At 39.2% G+C, this 17,581-nt stretch overlaps 1 protein-coding gene across 1 annotated transcript in view; it reads left to right on the forward strand.

Annotated features, from left to right (window-relative positions):
• Positions 1 to 17,348, forward strand: part of LOC110287824 (uncharacterized) — a 31,344-nt gene extending 13,996 nt beyond the window's left edge. The window contains exons 2-4 of the mRNA XM_085833497.1: positions 8,857 to 8,983; positions 9,192 to 9,252; positions 10,417 to 17,348. Coding sequence (XP_085689623.1) covers positions 8,857 to 8,983; positions 9,192 to 9,252; positions 10,417 to 11,737 — 1,509 coding nt within the window. The 3' untranslated portion in view covers positions 11,738 to 17,348. The remainder of the gene's footprint in view (positions 1 to 8,856; positions 8,984 to 9,191; positions 9,253 to 10,416) is intronic.
• Positions 17,349 to 17,581: the final 233 nt, after the last annotated feature.

A 17,581-nucleotide genomic window follows, 5' to 3' on the forward strand; every position in this document is an offset into this window, starting at 1 on the left:
TCATCAGTGTTTGGGGTTTAATAAAATGATTGGTGTGGGAAAGGCATTAGTTAAGGTTTATTAAAACTTTCTCATATATTATCATCTATGTGTCATAATCATCTTCAGTTCTCAACATTTTAGAGCATCTATTCATCTGAGAGAACCTCAGTTCAGGGTGTGCCCCTTCAGAGTGGCTGGTTAGTATGTCTGTGAGAGGTTGTGTCGATTGATGACTGATGATTGAAGCCACTTCCACAGAGGGTGGCAATCTCCCTAGGCAAGGGGATCTGGGCAGAGAACTAATTAGCTGAGCATGAGACAGTGACCAAACAAGAGAGCAAGCCAGGAAACAATGTATGCCCATATTTTGGCCTGTATTATCTACCTTCCATTTCTACCTTATGTTCTCAAAATGATGTACTGTGATCTGAAAGAAGCATCAAGAAAAACTGTTCATTTCCTGAGTAGCAAGTTAGAACAAAAAATGATACACAAAAAACTGATTTTAATTCTGGACAGAACCTGTGAATGTTTTCTTTTGCAGGAATGTGGAAGACGTAAGGACTGAGATGGCAAAGGCATAGAAAACTGTACACAGATCTTCATCTACTGTTCTTGTAGGACCTGGTAGATGCCACTGTTTAGACTATTATGGGCAGAGTAAGGTGAGGTCATAGGATTTCAGGGGGAAATGCTATGAAAAATTTTAGCTGGAGGTCATGTGTGATAGTTTGGCCACCAATGTTCTCATTGTATCCATGACCTCTGAAATTGAGTAAGCAATATCAAAAGATAAGGGGCTGATTCTTAGTTGGAATATTGAGTCTGTTGGATGGTTATTACCTGTAACACATTCAGGTTTTCAGTGGAAAAAAACCAAAACCAAAACAAACAAATAAAACAAGTGGTGTAGAAAGAAATGCAAAGTCTGTGGTTTGAAGAGAAAAAAACAGTACTAGGAAATTTCAAATGGTAGTCAGTGCTGAATCAGAGGCAGGGATTTTCAAGGATATTATCACCATTAAAGAGAAATCCTTGCTCTGGATTGGAAGCGTTAAGAAGGTGCCCTAAGAGTAAGATTCCCTTCTGTTAAGCATTCAATTAATGGAATGTGTAGGCAAAGTGATACCTAGTCCCAGGAAGGAACTTCATATAAAACCTACTGCAACTATGGTCCACCTTTGGCAGGGTCCGTCTCAATTTAGAAGCCAATCTTCACAGGCTTCCCATATTGTGCTGGTTCTGGAAACAAGGAAGATGCAAAATTATGGTCATGGATTCTTCAGTTCTGGTGTCAGTTCAACACTACTTCAGCTATCTGTATTTGGCAGAGTCAGAGCCCCAGTGAGGATTCTGTGAGTTCAATGCATGCACCTATGAGGATGGTGCCTCAGTTGCATTTTGAGACCACAAGATGTTGAGATACCTATGGTATGCGAATCTGCCAAGGAAAGATGCATATAGGGAGTGGAAGTACTGAAACTGAGAGATGTATGAGAAGTTGCAGGGATAGAGCCATGTAAGCACTTTGAAACTGAAGCCCCATGCTTCTGAGACAGCTACAGAGTTTCCTGTTTGCCCTCTTGAATTTTTTTGTTTTGTTCCAATATACACATTTCTCACTATTGAAATAAGAATGGGTATTCTGGACTATTGTATACTGGAAAGACACAAAATGTTATCTGATATCACAATATGTGGCAGTCAAGAGATTGCTTAGACTGGCAAAGCAGTCTTTGAACTTTTGAAAAGTTTAGGGACTGTTGTAGACTATACCGATCATTGAATTTAGACTGCATATTTTTTTCTATTGTTTTATTAGATATGCTCTTTATTTACATCTCAAATGTTATCCTCTTTCCTAGTTTCCCCTATAAAAAAATCCCCTGTACCCTTCCCCCTCCCCCTGCTCCCCAACACACCTACTCCTGCTTCCTGGCCTAGGCATTCCCCCATACTGGGGCAAAGAACCTTCACAGGACCAAGAGGCTCTCCTCCCATTGACTAGGCCATCCTCTGCTACATATGCAACTAGAGCCAAGAGTCCCTCCATGTGTTTTCTTTGATTGGTGGCTTAGTCCCAGGGAGCTCTGAGGTTACCAGTTAGCTCATATTGTTGTTCCTCCTAGGGGGTTGCAAACCCCTTCAGCTTTGGGTACATTCTCTAGCTCCTTCACTGGGGACCCTGTGATCTGTCTAATGGATGACTGTGAGCATCCACTTCTGTATTAGTCAGGCACTGGCAGAGCCTCTCAGGATTCAACTTTATCAGGCTCTTGTCAGCAAAATCTTGTTGGCATCTGCAATAGTGTCCAGGTTTGGTGGTTGTTTATTTGATGGATCCCCAGGTGGGGCATTTTCTGGATGGTCATTCCTTCATTCTCTGCTCTGAATTTCGTCTCTAACTCATTCCATGGGTATTTTGTTCCCCCTTCTAAGAAGGATCAAAGTATCCACACTTTGGTCTTCCTTCTTCTTGATTTTCATGTGTTTTGCAAATAGTAACTTGGATATTCTGAGCTTCTGGGCTAATATCGACTTAGCAATGAGTGCATATCATGTGTGTTCTTTTGTGATTGGGTTACCTCACTTAGGTTGATATGCTCCAGATATATCTATTTGTCTAAGAATTTCATGAATTCATTGTTTCTAATAGCTGAGTAGTACTCCATTGTGAAAATTTACCACATTTTCTGTATCCATTCCTCTGTTGAGGGGCATCTGGGTTCTTTCCAGCTTCTGGCTATTATAAATAAGGCTGCCATGAACATAGTGGAGCATGTGTCCTTATTACAAGTTGGAGCATCCTCTGGGTATGTGCTCAGGAGTAGTATAGCTAGATCTTCGATAGAACTATGTCCAACTTTCTGAGGAACGGCTAAACTGATTTCCAGAGTGGTTGTACCAGCTTGCAATCTCACCAGCAGTGGAGGAGTGTTTCTCTTTCTTCACATCCTTGCCACCATCTGCTGTCACCTGAGTTTTTGATCTAATCATTCTGACAGGTGTGAGCTGGAATCTCAGGGTTGTTTTGATGTGCATTTCCCTGATGATTAAGGATGTTGAACATTTTTTAGGTTCTTCTGAACCATCCAGAATTACTCAGTCAAGAATTCTTTGTTTACCTCTGTACCCCATTTTATAATGGGTCATTTGGTTTTGTGGAGTCCAACTTCTTGAGTTCTTTATATTTAGTGGATATTAGCCCCCTTTTGGATTTAGGATTGGTAAAGATCATTTCCCAATCTGTTGGTTGCTGTATTGTGTTATTGACAGTGTCCTTTGCCTTACAGAAGCTTTGCAATTTAATGAGGCCCCATTTGTCCATTCTTGATCTTACAGCACAGCCATTGCTATTCTATTCAGGAATTTTTCCCCTGTGCCCATATCTTCAAGGCTCTTCCCCACTTTGTCCTCTGTATGTTTCAGTGTCTCTGGTTTTATGTGGAGTTCCTTGATCCACTTAGATTTGAGTTTTGTACAAGGAAATAAGAATGGATCAATGTGCATTCTTCTACATGCTAACCACCAGTTGAGCCAGCAACATTTTTTGAAAATGCTGTCTTTTTTTCCACTGGATGGTTTTAGCTACTTTGTCATAGATCAAATGACCATAGATATGTGGGTTCACTTCTGGGTCTTTAATTCTATTCCATTGATCTACCTGTCTATCGCTGTACCAGTACCATGCAGTTTTTATCACAGTTGCTCTGTAGTACAGCTTGAGGTCAAGCATGGTGATTCCCCCAGAGGTTCTTTTATCCTTGAGAAGAGTTTTTGCTCTCCTAGGTTTTTTGTTAATCCAGATGAATTTACAAATTGCCCTTTCTAACTCTGTGAAGAATTGAGTTGGAATTTTGATGGGGATTGCATTGAATCTGTAGATTGCTTTCGGCAGGATAGCCATTTTTACTATATTAATCCTACCAATTCATGAACATGGGAGATCTTTCCATCTTCTGAGATCTTCATTGATTTATTTCTTCAGAGACTTGAAGTTCTTATCATACAGATCTTTCACTTCCTTAGTTAGAGTCACACCAAGGTATTTTATAGTATTTGTGACTATTGTGAAGGGTGTTGTTTCCCTAATTTTTTTCTCAGCCTGTTTATCCTTTGTGTATAGAAAGGCCACTGCCTCCTGGCAGAAGTTGTGTTCTAGGGTCTGCAACCCTAGGGGTGGAACAACAATATGAACTAACCAGTACCCCCTGGAGCTCGTGTCTCTAGCTGCATATGTATCAGAAGATGGCCTAGCTGGCCATCAGTGGAAAGAGAGGCCCGTTGGTCATGCAAACTTTATATGCCTCAGTACAGGGGAACACCAGGGCCAAGAAGTGGGAGTTGGGGGAAGGGCGGGGAGTGGGCAAGAGGGTATGGGGGACTTTTGGGATAGCATTGGAAATGTAAATGAGGAAAATACCTAATAAAAAATTAAAAAAAAAAAAAAAGAAAGGCCACTGATTTGTTTGAGTTAATATTGTATGTAGCTACTTCAATGAAGCTATTTATCAAGTTTAGGAGTTCTCTGGTGGATTTTTTGGGGTCACTTATATATAGTATCATATCATCTGCAAATAGTGATATTTTGACTTCTTCCTTTCCAATTTGTATCCCCTTGACCTCCTTTTGTTGCTAATGCTCTGGCCAGGACTTCAGGGACTATACTGAATAGGGAGGTAGGGAGGGAGCATCCTTGTCTAGTCACTGATTTTAGTGGGATTGTTTCAAGTTTCTCTCCATTTAGATTGATGTTGGAGACTCGTTTGCTCGATATTGTTTTTATTATGTTTAGGTTTGGGCCTTGAACTCCTGATCTTTTCAAGAATTTTTATCATGAATGTGTGTTGGATTTTGTCAAATGCTTTCTCAGCATCTAATGAGATGATCATGTAGTTTTTTTTCTTTATTTATATAGTGGATTACGCTGATGGATTTCCATATATTGATCTATCCCTGCATCCCTAGGATGAAGCCTACTTGATCATGATGGATGATCATTTTGAAGGATTCCATGAAGGATTCATTTTGGAAGGATTTTTATTGAGTATTTTTGCATTGATATTCATGAGGGAAATTGGTCTGAAGTTCTCTTTCTTTTTTGTGGTCTTTATGTGGTTTAGGTATCAGAGTAATTGTGGCTTCCTAGAATGAATTGGGTACAGTACCTTCTGTTTCTATTTTGTGAAACAGTTTGAGAATTATTAGAATTAGGTCTTCTCTGAAGGTCATATAGAACCCTCCCCTAAACCCATGTGGTCCTGGGCTTTTTTTTGGTTGGGAGACTATTAATGACTGCTTCCATTTCTTTGGGGCATATGGGACTACTTAGATCATTAATCTAATGCTGATTTAACTTTGGTACCTGGTATCTGTCTAGAAATTTGTCCATTTCATCCAGGTTTTCCAGTTGTTTTGAGTATAGGCTTTTGTAGTAGGATCTGATGATATTTTGAATTTCCTCAGATTCTGTTGTTATGTCTCCCTTTTCATTTCTGATTTTGTTAATTAGGAGACTCTCCCTGTGCCCTCTAGATAGTCTGGCTAAGGGTTTGTCTATCTTGTTGATTTTCTCAAAGAACCAGATCCTGGTTTGGTTGATTCTTTGTAAAGTTCTTTTTGTTTCTATTTGGTTGATTTCAGCCCTGAGTTTGATTATTTCCTGCCATCTGCTCCTCTTGGGTGAATTTGCTTCCTTTTGTTCTAAAGCTTTTAGGTGTGCTGTCAAGCTGCTAGTATTTGCTGTCTCCAGATTCTTTTTGGAGGCACTTAGAACAATGAGTTTTCCTCTTAGGAAAGCTTTCTTTGTGTCCCATAAGTTTGGGTGTGTTGTGACTTCATTTTCACTAAACTAAAAGTCTTTAACTTCTTTCTTATTTCTTCTTTGAGCAAGTTATCATTGAGTAGAGTGTTGTTCAGCTTCCACATGTATGTGGGCTTTCTATTATTTATGTTGTTATCGAAGATCAGCCTTAGTTCGTGGTGATCTGATAGGATGCATGAGATTATTTCAATATTTCTGTATCTGTTAGGGCCATTTTGTGACCAATTATATGGTCAATTTTGAAGAAGGTACCCTGAGGTGCTGAGAAAAAGGTATATCCTTTTGTTTTAGGATAATGTTCTATAAATATCAGTTAAATCCATTTGTTCATAACTTCTGTTAGTTTTACTGTGTCTCTGTGTAGTTTCTGTTTCCAAGATCTATCCATTGATGAGAGTGGGGTGTTGAAGTCTCCCATAATTATTGTGTGCGGTGCAATTTGTGTTTTTAGCTTTAGTAAAGTTTCTTTAACAAATGTGGATGGATGCCCTTGCATTTGGTGCATAGATGTTCAGAATTGTGAGTTCATCTTGGTAAATTTTACCTTTGAAGAGTATGAAGTGTCCCTCCTTATCTTTTTTGATAACTTTAGGTTTAAAGTTGATTTTATTCAAAATTAGTATGGCTACTCCAGCTTGTTTCTTGGGACCATTTGCTTGGAAAATTGTTTTCCAGCCTTTTACTCTGAGGTAGTATCTGTCCTTGTCACTGAGTTGGGTGTCCTTTATGCAGCAAAATGGTGGGTCCTGTTTATGTAACAAGTCTGTTACTCTATGTTTTTTTTGTTGGGAAGTTGAGTCCTTTGATATTAAGAGATATTAAGGAAAAGTCATTGTTGCTTCCTGTTATTTTTGTCATTAGAGTTGAAATTTTATTCATGTGAGTCTTTGTAGGGGTTTCTATTCTGCACAAACATTATGACCAGGAAGCAAGTTGGGGAGGAAAGGGTTTATTCAGCTTACACTTCCATACTGCTGTTCATCACCAAAGGAAGTCAGGACTGGAAGTCAAACAGGTCAGGAAGCAGGAACTGATGCAGAGGCCATGGAGGGATGTTCTTTACTGGCTTGCTTCCCCTGGCTTGCTCAGCTTGCTCTCTTATAGAACCCAAGACTACCAGCCCAGAGATGGTCCCACCCACAAGGGGCCTTTCCTCTTGATCACTAATTGAGAAAATGCCCCACAGCTGGATCTCATGGAGCCACTTCCCCAACTGAAGCTCCTTTCTTTGTGATAACTCCAGTCTGTGTCAAGTTGACTCACAAAATCAGCCAGTACAATGTGGTTGTCTTCTTTTAGGCTTGTTGAAAGATTATTTTCTTGCTTTTTCTAGAGCATAGTTTCTCTTCTTGTGTTGGAGTTTTCCCTTTATTATCCTTTGAAGGGCTGGATTTGTGGAACGATGTTGTGTAAATTTGTTTTTGTCATTGGATACCTTGGCTTCTCCATCTATGGTAATTGAGAGTTTTGCTGGGTATAGTAGCCTGGGCTGGCATTTGTGCTGTCTTATGGTCTGTATGAAATCTGCCCAGTATCTTCTGGCTTTCATAGTCTCTGGCAAGAAGTCAGGTGTAATTCTGATAGGTCTGCCTTCATATGTTACTTGACCTTTTTCCCTTACTGCTTTTACTATTCTTTCTTTGTTTAGTGCATTTGGTGTTTTGATTATTATGTGACAGGATGAATTTTTTTTCTGGTCCAATCTATTTGGTATTCTGTAGGCTTCTTGTATCTTCATGGGCATCTCTTTCTTTAGGTTGGCGAAGTTTTCTTCCATGATTTTGTTGAAGATATTTACTGGCCCTTTAAGTTGTAAATCTTTCTTCTCTAACCTATTTATCTAACCTATTTGGTCTTCTCATTGTGTCCTGGATTTCCTGGATGTTTTAGGTTAGGAGCTTTTTGCACTTCTCATTTTCTTTGATTGTTGTGTCAGTGTTTTCTATGGTATCTTCTGCACCTGAGATTCTCCCTTCTATCTCTTGTATTCTGTTTTTTATGGCTCCTGACTTCTTTTCTAGGTTTTCTTTTTCCAGAGTTTTCTCCCTTAGTGATTTTTTTTTTTATTGTTTCTATTTCCATTTTTTGATCCTGGATGGTTTTGTTCAATTCTTTTACCTGTTTGGATATGTTCTCCTGTATTTCTTTAAGGGAGTTATTAATGTCTTTATAGTCCTCCATCATCATCATGGGAAGTGACTTTAGATCTATATCTTGCTTTTCTGGTGTGATGGTATATCCAGAATTTGCTATGGTGGGAGAGTTGGATTCTGATAATAACAAGTAACCTTGGTATCTGGTGTTTCTGTTCTTATCCTTGCCTCCAGCCATCTGATTATCTCAAGTGTTCTCTGCCCTCAATATATCTGATTGGAGCCTGTCCTTCCTATAATCCCACTTGAGTCAGAACTTCTAAGAGTTCAGCTTTCTTTGTGATCCTGGGATTCTGGGATCTTGTGATGCTGAGATTCTAGGTGTGTAAGAGTTCTTGGCAGTCAAGCTTCCTCTGAGAACCTCAGATCCTGGTGTGACCAAGCTCCTGAGATCCTGGGATCCTAAAATCCTGGTTGTGCTATATCGACTGGAAGTGGTACCTCCTTTGGGGACCATGGGTCTATCCACTGAGTTCGAAACCAAGGGCTGGAATTCACGTCAATGAGATACACTTGTGTCTACTTCCTGAGTGTTGGGGTAGCATGAGAGAATACACCAGCATCCTCATCATTTTTGTAGTTAGCAATTGATCATACAATTTATCTGATGTGTAGTCAGTTCTGTTGATCTGTTTTCTTGTATATCTTTATTGGCTGTTAGCTGCCATTTCTCTTGCAACTCTTTATCCTATCAAAGGGGTGCAATAATGACATAGATGAACTTCGTTTGTTACTGAGTTTTCTTATAAAATTAATTTGGAATTACATAAGGACATTTGTTTCAGGAAATAATTGGAGGAAGCACCAGAATTATATGAATGTATTCTCAATGAAGTATACATTTACAGTATTGTCCATATTATGCTTTCTCATGTACACATGTATGGAATATTTCAGGGTGTTGTGACCTATGATGATGTACATGTGAACTTCACTCAGGAAGAGTGGGCTTTGCTGGATTCTTCTCAGAAGAATCTCTACAGAGATGTGATGCTGGAGACCTACAGGAATCTTGCTGCTATAGGTAAGACAGTGAATTCTTTTCACTTTGTAAAATATAGGGAGAAGTGTTTTTGTTTTTTTTAATTGGTGTTTCTTTTTGTAATCTCTGTTGAGAATGAGGAAGACCAAGGTGATTAAATCAAGCATGGTTCTAAGGTTCGCTGAAGATATAATTTACATTTTGCCTAATTTCCAATAATATAACATACGTTCTCTGGCATTATATTTAGGCTACAGTTGGGAAGACCATAATACTGAAGAGCATTTTCGAAGTTCTAGAAGACATGGAAGGTAATCTGCATGTGGAAACTCTTAAGAATGTCTCGGAACACATTTTAAGGTGTCCTGCAAATTTTAAAGAAAAGTAACAGGGTGGGGGGAAAAAAGCACTGCTTTAAGTTATGGATGATCACTAAATTCTCCCAAAACCATGTACACCAATGCCTGGTATCTAATTTGTGCTTGGGCAGCATTCCTCTACATGCAAAGACAAAGAAACAATGCCTTAACAGATCTCACCATTAGGACCACAGCCCAGTAGAGCTTATGCTGTAGAACTGCCAATCTGTTCAACCGACTACCACTCAGATATTGCAAAGGGTACACACATTGATTAGGTGATTAGCCTATGTCCAAAACCTTCTAAGAGGAAAATAGTCCAGAGTAAAGCTGAAATCACTCACATACTTGTAATAATGTAGCTAAGTTTAGTGATAGGGACAGCTTATTAGAGTCAAGGATGTGTAAAAGCCTTAATCCCTATACCACATGTATATAAGGATAAAAGGGCAAATTATTTGAATGCAATGTGGAACCTCTTCACTTACTGTTCTTCTTTTCATATTACTATCATATGTCACAATGGATACCAGCCATATTAATATAGAAATATTGAAAGTAGCAATGAACCTCTGTCTCAACCAGAACAGCAATTAGAAGATACATAGTAGTCCCCACTAGGAGTAGCCTCTTTGAATGTGCTACAAGTTTACAAATAATTCAGTTTCAAACTTTATTGGGGCCATGTACAAACTCACACTGCAGAATATCCTCTATGAGTACTAAATGTAGAAATACTTCTGTTTGCCTAGGATCACTTTGTAAATGTATTATGACTCACAGTATAGCAAAATCTATGAATACAATACGTGTGATAAAGTTCTGGGTTCTTCCATTCTCTTCAAATATTTAACAAGTCTCTTGCAGAAAAAAACGATGTTGTAAATGTGAGCCATTTAATCAATGCTCTTACATGACATGCATCTTCAAAGATGCATAGCAGCACAGTGTGAAGGTGAACACCATGAATGTAAAATACTTATAATACCTTAATATCAGATTGCTCTTTATAATTTGACAAATTTTAAAATTTTTAAAATTAATTCACAAAGATTAAAAGACTCATCAGTGTAATGAATGTGAGAAAGCTTTCACATGTACCAATTATCTTTGCAGGCACGAAAAAAGTCATATTGAAGAGAAGCCCTCTGAATTTACTCAATGTGGTAAAGTCTTTGCATATCAGAGCCATCCTCAAGGGCATAAACAAATTCATACTGCTGAGAAACCCTATGAATGTAAGCAATGTGGTAAATCCTTTGCATGTCAGAGTGGTCTCCAACAGCATAAAAGAACACATCATGGAGAGAAATCCTATGAATGTAACCAGTGTGATAAGGCCTTTGCTCTTCGCTGTCATCTTCGAAGGCATCAAAGAATTCATACTGTAGAGAAACCCTATAAATGTAATCAATGTGGAAAATTCTTTGCACAAAGCAATCATTTTGTACGACATAAAAGAACACATACTGGAGAGAAACCCTATGAATGTAATCAATGTGATAAAACCTTTGCATGTCAAACTAGTCTCCTGTATCATAAAAGAACACATTCTGGAGAGAAACTCTATGGCTGTAGTGAATGTGGCAAAGCCTTTGTACTTCAAAGTTATCTTCAGATACATAAAAGAACACATACTGGAGAGAAACCCTTTGAATGTGACCAGTGTGATAAGGCATTTGCACAAAACAGTCATCTCCTAACACATAAAAGAATACATACTGGAGAGAAACCCTTTGGATGTGACCAGTGTGATAAGGCATTTGCACAAAACAGTCAACTCCTAACACATAAGAGAACACATACTGGAGAGAAACCCTATGAATGTAAGCAATGTGGCAAAGCCTTCGCAAGTAATAGTAATCTCCAAGTGCATAAAAAAATGCACACTGGAGAGAAACCCTATGAATGTAAGCAGTGTGGTAAATCCTTTGGGTATCACAGTGGTCTGCAAAAGCATAAACGAACACATACTGGAGAGAAACCCTATGAATGTAATCAGTGTGATAAGGCATTTGCATGTCAAACTAGTCTCCTGAATCATAAACGAACACACAGTGATGAGAAGCCATATGAATGTAGTGAATGTGGTAAAGCCTTTGTACTTCACCGTTATCTTCAAATACATAAAAGGACACATACTAGAGAGAAACCCTTTCAATGTGACCAATGTGATAAAGCCTTTGCTCGAAACACTCTTCTCCTAAAACATAAAGGGATACATACTGGACAGAAAGCCTATGGATGCAAGCAATGTGGCAAAGCCTTTGCAAATCACAGTAATCTCCAAGTGCATAAAAGAACACATACTGGAGAGAAACCCTATGAATGTAAGCAGTGTGGTAAAGCCTTTGGGTGTCATAGTGGCCTGCAATATCATAAAAGAACACAACACATACAGGAGAGAAACCCTATGACTGTAATCAATGTGATATAGCCTTGGCATGTCAGACTTCTTCAGAGTACTAAAGAATCATTATTGTAGAGAAACTCTGTGAGTATATTTAATATGGTGAAGCCTTTGTACATTTCTATCATCTTCATCTTTACGTAAGAAATCCATACTGGAGTGAAACTATGAATGTACACTACATCAGATCAAGCCTTTTCACATTTCACAAGCCTTAGTCATCATGAAATAATGCATACTGGGGCAAAACTTGAATATATTTAATATGGTCAAACATTTGAACATTTCTGCCATCTTCATCATCATGAAAGTATTTCTCCCGGAGAGAAAGTCTATAACTATAATGGATTTGTGATATGTATAGCTGTCACACTAACATTCAGTTTCACAAGATTAGACAAACAAAATAAAAAGTGACAAGTGCCAACAACTATTCAAGCATTACAATGTGACGTGCCTCTTTCTTTTGTCTGCACTTTCCAACACAATAATCCTTGTTTATTTTGTTTGCACTTATATTCTTGGACAATGATATGAAATAGCTCATCCAGGTATAATGCTTTTTATTTTGAAAGATTTTGAGTAGATATTGAAGGTTGTTATATGTCTTGCAAATATATTTACAAAAGTGCTTTTTATGTTTCTGTAGAAAAACACTATGTCTAAAGCAGCTTATAAAAGAGGTTAACCTGGCTCAACCAAAATAGTCATAAGCAGCAGATGGAGGGAGGGAGATGGGACGGAATGGCGGCTTCAGGTGTGGAGAGAACAGGAGAGATGGCTAGATGGCCACAAATATGAATGGAAATCTGTGACTTATGGGAGAGAAGGAAGGGGAAATCTCCAGGTAAAGAAAAAAACACTGGGATAAGGGAGGCACCCAAGAATCAGTGGAGGTTACCCTAGATGTGAGTCATGAAATTGGGGGTATGGAACCTGGGGAGGCCATCTCCTGTAGCCAGGCAGGAACCCCAGTGGAGCAATAGAGACACCAACCCACCCTCAAAAGGTTCAACCCTAAAATCCTGTCTACAAGAAATGCAGGCAAAGGGGGTGGAGTAGAGACTTAAGGAATGTCCTGACAGCTAACTGAGGGGAGTTCTAGAGAGTTAAGGGAAGGCACACCACAATCTTGGGTTTCGCCATACATGGGATAAGCAAGCACATCATCAGTATTCATTGGTAACTTTTAAACATTTTAACATATATCCTTTGTTTCCTTCTTTTCATCTTTTCTATATTTCCTCCATCATTACCTGTTGCCATCTTTTACTTCCATTCTCTCTTCTTCCTTCTTTCTTCCTCTCCCTTCCTTCCTTCCTTTCTTCCTTTCTTTCTTTCTTTCTTTCTTTCTTTCTTTCTTTCTTTCTTTCTTTCTTTCTTTCTTTCCTTTTCTTCCTTTCTTTTTCTTTCTTTCCTGTCTTCCTTTACTTTTGGTTTGTACTGTAGCGAAGGATAACCTTGAATGTCTGATCTTCTCCTCACTGCCTGCTCTTAGGATGACAGGCATGTCCGATTTCTTTGTTTCTTGCCAGCTGTTTGCTCACAGCAACAACAAAATAAAGTAAATATACGCAGCTGTGCTGAGCTCTGCTCTTATTATACCTTCCAGGTTTATTGCAGTTCCTCAAGTGGTTGAAAGTAGGCACATACTTTAAAGCCTGGATCTTCTACATCTGGTTCTGCCCAGTTCTCTTCTGCTTCTAGTCAGGCAGCCACCTTCCTGGGTTTGTCCCTCCCAATATATCTCTTGTGTTAGGTTTGTTGTGTGATGTGACTTTGAAGCATTTCTTGGTTGTCTGTTGCCAGGTGTACTGCCTGGTTTTGTGTGTCAACGGGACACAAGCTGGAGTTATCACAAGAAAGGAGCCTCAGATGAGGAAATGCCTCCATGAGATCCAGCTGTAAGGCATTTCATCGATTAGTGATCAAGTGGGGAGGGCCCATTGTGGGTGGTGCATCCCTGGTTCTAGTAGTCTTGGGTTCTATAAGAGCAAGCCAGGCAAACCAGGTGAAGCAAGCCAATTAACATCCCTCCATGGTCTCTGCATCAGCTCCTGCTTCCTAACCTGTTTAGTTCTAGTTCATCACTTCCTTTGGTGATGAACAGCATCATGGAAGTGTAAGCCGAATAAACCCTTTCCTCCCCAACTTGCTTCTCAGTCATGATGTTTTGTGCAGGAATAGAAATCCTGACCAAGACATTGTTGGTACCAGCATAGTGAGGCATTCCTGTGACATCCTGACCATGTTTGGGGAAGGAGTGTAGAAGGACTTTGGAACTTTGCACTAGAAGAGCCATTGGGATGCTAAGAACTCTGTGGAATGTTCTGTAGGAGCTTGGAAGATAACGTTGAGAACAGTGCAGAAGATGGGGACCTGGCTTGTGAAATTCCTGAAGGAAGATTAAAGTCTCTTATGGATTGTTGCTATTTTGATTGTGAAGATTCTGTGGTTCTGGTTACCTGGGGCTGAAGAATTAGCTGTGATAAACAAGATACCAGAACTACTAAACTGAAAACTTTGCATTACTGGGACTATTGATGCTGGTTAGCTGAAGCTAAGAAATTAGTGGTGATTAGGAAGAGACCCGCATCAATGAGGTAAAAACTTCTGGAAAGTGTTTTCAGAGAGCACAAAGAGGCTGTGTTCCAGATATAGCCAAGGTTCTTCTACCTACTGCTGCAGCTGGACATGGTAATATGTAAGAATCACTCAGGTGGTAATAGGTTTTGAAGGGGTCATGAAGAGCAACTGAGACTCAGCACTGTGAGGCCATGGAAGGCCATTGGTGAAGGTGCAGCCTCGGTTGCAATTGATGGCCCAGAACTGAAGGGGTCATGCAAAGGAGTTGAATCTTGGAACCGTGAAGAGCTCCTATTAGAGGCTTTTGGTAAAGCCTAGTTGCAGCTGAAGACAACAGTGTTTTGGAGATGCCAATACCATGAGATGACCACCAAGAACAGCAGCAGCATTGGAGTACAAGCAGCTGGAACCTAAAAGACAAGGTGTGTGCTACAAAGGTCAGAACTGGAGAAGTGACCCAAGCCCTTGGAGGAGCCTAGAAGATTGTGAGTGGATCTCAGACATTGGATGGTTGGAGTTTGATTCTATTTTTTATTGTGACTGTGCCCTGATATTTTTTCCTCTTGAAGGAAGAAGGTATTTCAGTGGAGCCCACAGTTAAGAGACTTGGAATTTTTAAGACTCTGAATTTTAAAAGATATTGGATATTTTTAAGGGATTGTTCTTTTAATATGTAAAGACTGTAGGACTTTTAAAGTTATTTATATCTTGGGGATGAATAAGAAAGTAAAGGTTGAGGCTTAATAGTGATGTGTTTGTGTGTCCAGTTGACAAGGGATCACTTGTACTGGCTGATTTTGTGTGTCAATTTGACACAAGCTGGAGTTATCACAGAGAAAGGAGCTTCAGTTGGGGAAGTGGCTCCATGAGATCCAGCTGTGGGGCATTTTCTTAATTAGTGATGAAAAGGGGAGGGCCCCTTGTGGGTGGTACCATCTCTGGGCTGGTAATATTGGGTTCTATAAGAAAGCAAGCTGAGAAAGCCAGAGGAAGCAGGCCAATAAGTAACACCACTCCATAGCCGCTGCATCACCTCTTGCTTCCTGACCTGCTTAGTTCTAGTCCTGACTTCCTTTGGTGATGAAAAGCAACATGGAGCTGGGTGTGGTAGTGCATGCCTTTGATCCCAGCACTTGGGAGGCAGAGGCAGGCGAATTTCTGAGTTCAACGCCAGCCTGGTCTACAAAGTGAGTTCCAGGACAGCCAGGGCTACACAGAGAAACCCTGTCTCAAAAAAACCAAAAAAAGAAAAAAGAAAAAAAGAAAAGCAACATGGAAGTATAAGTTGAATAAACCCTTTCTTCCCCAACTTCCTTCTCAGTCAAGATGTTCTGTGCAGGAATAGAAATCCTGACTAAGACACCACAATACTTTCAGGAGTAGATCTGTAACAGAGCAGAGCTGTTAATACCTTCACTGGGTAAACCTTCGCAGGCAGGAGCAGAGCTGTAACAGTTTCTCTGGAACTTTCCCCTTGCCACAACAGAGCTGTAACACTTTCTCTGGGAAACCATGCTCATGCAGAGCAGAGATGTTTCAGTTGTATTGGGGAAACTTTCCTTGCAGTTGAGCAGAACTTGTAAAGGGGAAATTGTTCCCTTCAGAGCTGCAATACTTACATGTGTATGTCCTGTCTTTATGAGAGCTTGCATATATTCTGTTGTTCTTGTATTTCAGTATGAAGATTTTTAGAATTGTATCTATGTGTTTTCTTAGTATTTTTGTGAACACTGTGGTATCCAAAATTTCTCAATTCTGAGAACTGTACCTTCATTGACATGCCAAATTTATCCTCGCCTCCATGTCTGGCCATTTAGGTACTGACACTGACACCATCCTGCTGCTAAGCTAACCTTTCTTAAATTTCCTTTCTCCTTCCTTTATTCCCACCAAAGAATTTCTTTGTGCCTCTTAGTACATGCCATTACATCAGCAGTGTTTCCTTCATCTGTTTAAAATAACTTATAGTTGACTTAAAGATTCATGCAATTCACAGAAACTGATAACTCCTATTTCATTTCAATCAGAAATTTACTTACTTTCTATCTGTACAAATGCATTTGCATAAAAATGGCATATATCCTATTGATAAGCATGTAAATACCTGGAAGTCAAGTAATATGGAATAGAAATCATTTGTAAAAGTCACATAACTGTTTTAGAATTCCAGTATTATGTTTAACATTCACAGTTGGCATTTGAATAACTTCTCTGAATGTGTTCTAATCACATACAAGATGGTAATATAGAAATGGGCATATTTTACCTTACAATTAGTGGGTCTTTTACAATTAGGGATATCATGTCAAATTTAAATAAAGTGATCAAATTTTATTTTGTTTATAAAATGTGTACCGCAAATTTTAAAAGTACAACTAGAGAATGGAAGTTTTTTATATATTCTGATGTGATTGCTAAAGTATGGGAACAATAAAAATTGTATATACATTTAATTAGATGATTTGATCGAAGGTTGAGCAGGCACAGTCACCTGCCACCATGCCCAGTGATCTGAGTTCAATCTCTGCAATCCACTTAATGGAAGGAAAGAAGTAATTTCTACAAATTGTCCTCTGACTTCTACATGCTAACTGTGACTTTCAGAAACCCAATAATAATATACATTGTGATGTTTTGAATATGCTTGGGCCAGGGAGTGACACTATTTGGAGGTGTGACCTACTTTGAGTAGGTGTGTCACTGTGTGTGTTGCCTTTATATCCTCTTCCTAGCTGCCTGGAAGCCAGTCTTTTCCTAGTGGCCTTCAGATGAAGTTGTAGAACTCTCAGCTCATCCTGCACCATGCTGCCCGAACACTGACATGCTCTGCCTTGACGATAACATACTGAACCTCTGAACCTGTAAGCCAGCCCCAATTAAATATTCTTTGCATAATAGTTGCCTTGGTCATGGCATCTGTTCACAGCAATAAAATCCTAACTAAGACACATATACACACATAAAGAATAAAAACATTAAAAATTAATTACAACAGCCATTTTTGTTGCTTAGTTAAATCCCTGTGGTCTTTTTCTGATCCAATCAATTTATTCACAAGGAACAATACAAATTATTGTATATAATTCAGAAGCAAAGTGAATATCAAATGAGACCATCCAATCCCCTAGTACCAAATAGGCATATGTAGATAACTACCTTAAATAAAAAGAACTAGTTGATTCTCTCCTGGCAGCTACATAGAGAAGTATGGTACCAACTTTGTTCAGCAAAAAGTTACACCAGTGGTCCCCATATTTGGGCCCTCAGAAGAACTCACTGTGCCAT

The sequence above is a fragment of the Mus caroli genome, unplaced genomic scaffold (genome assembly GCF_978045245.1).
Source record: "Mus caroli unplaced genomic scaffold, Mus_caroli_1 scaffold_2, whole genome shotgun sequence".
NCBI classification, from domain to species: domain Eukaryota; kingdom Metazoa; phylum Chordata; class Mammalia; order Rodentia; family Muridae; genus Mus; species Mus caroli.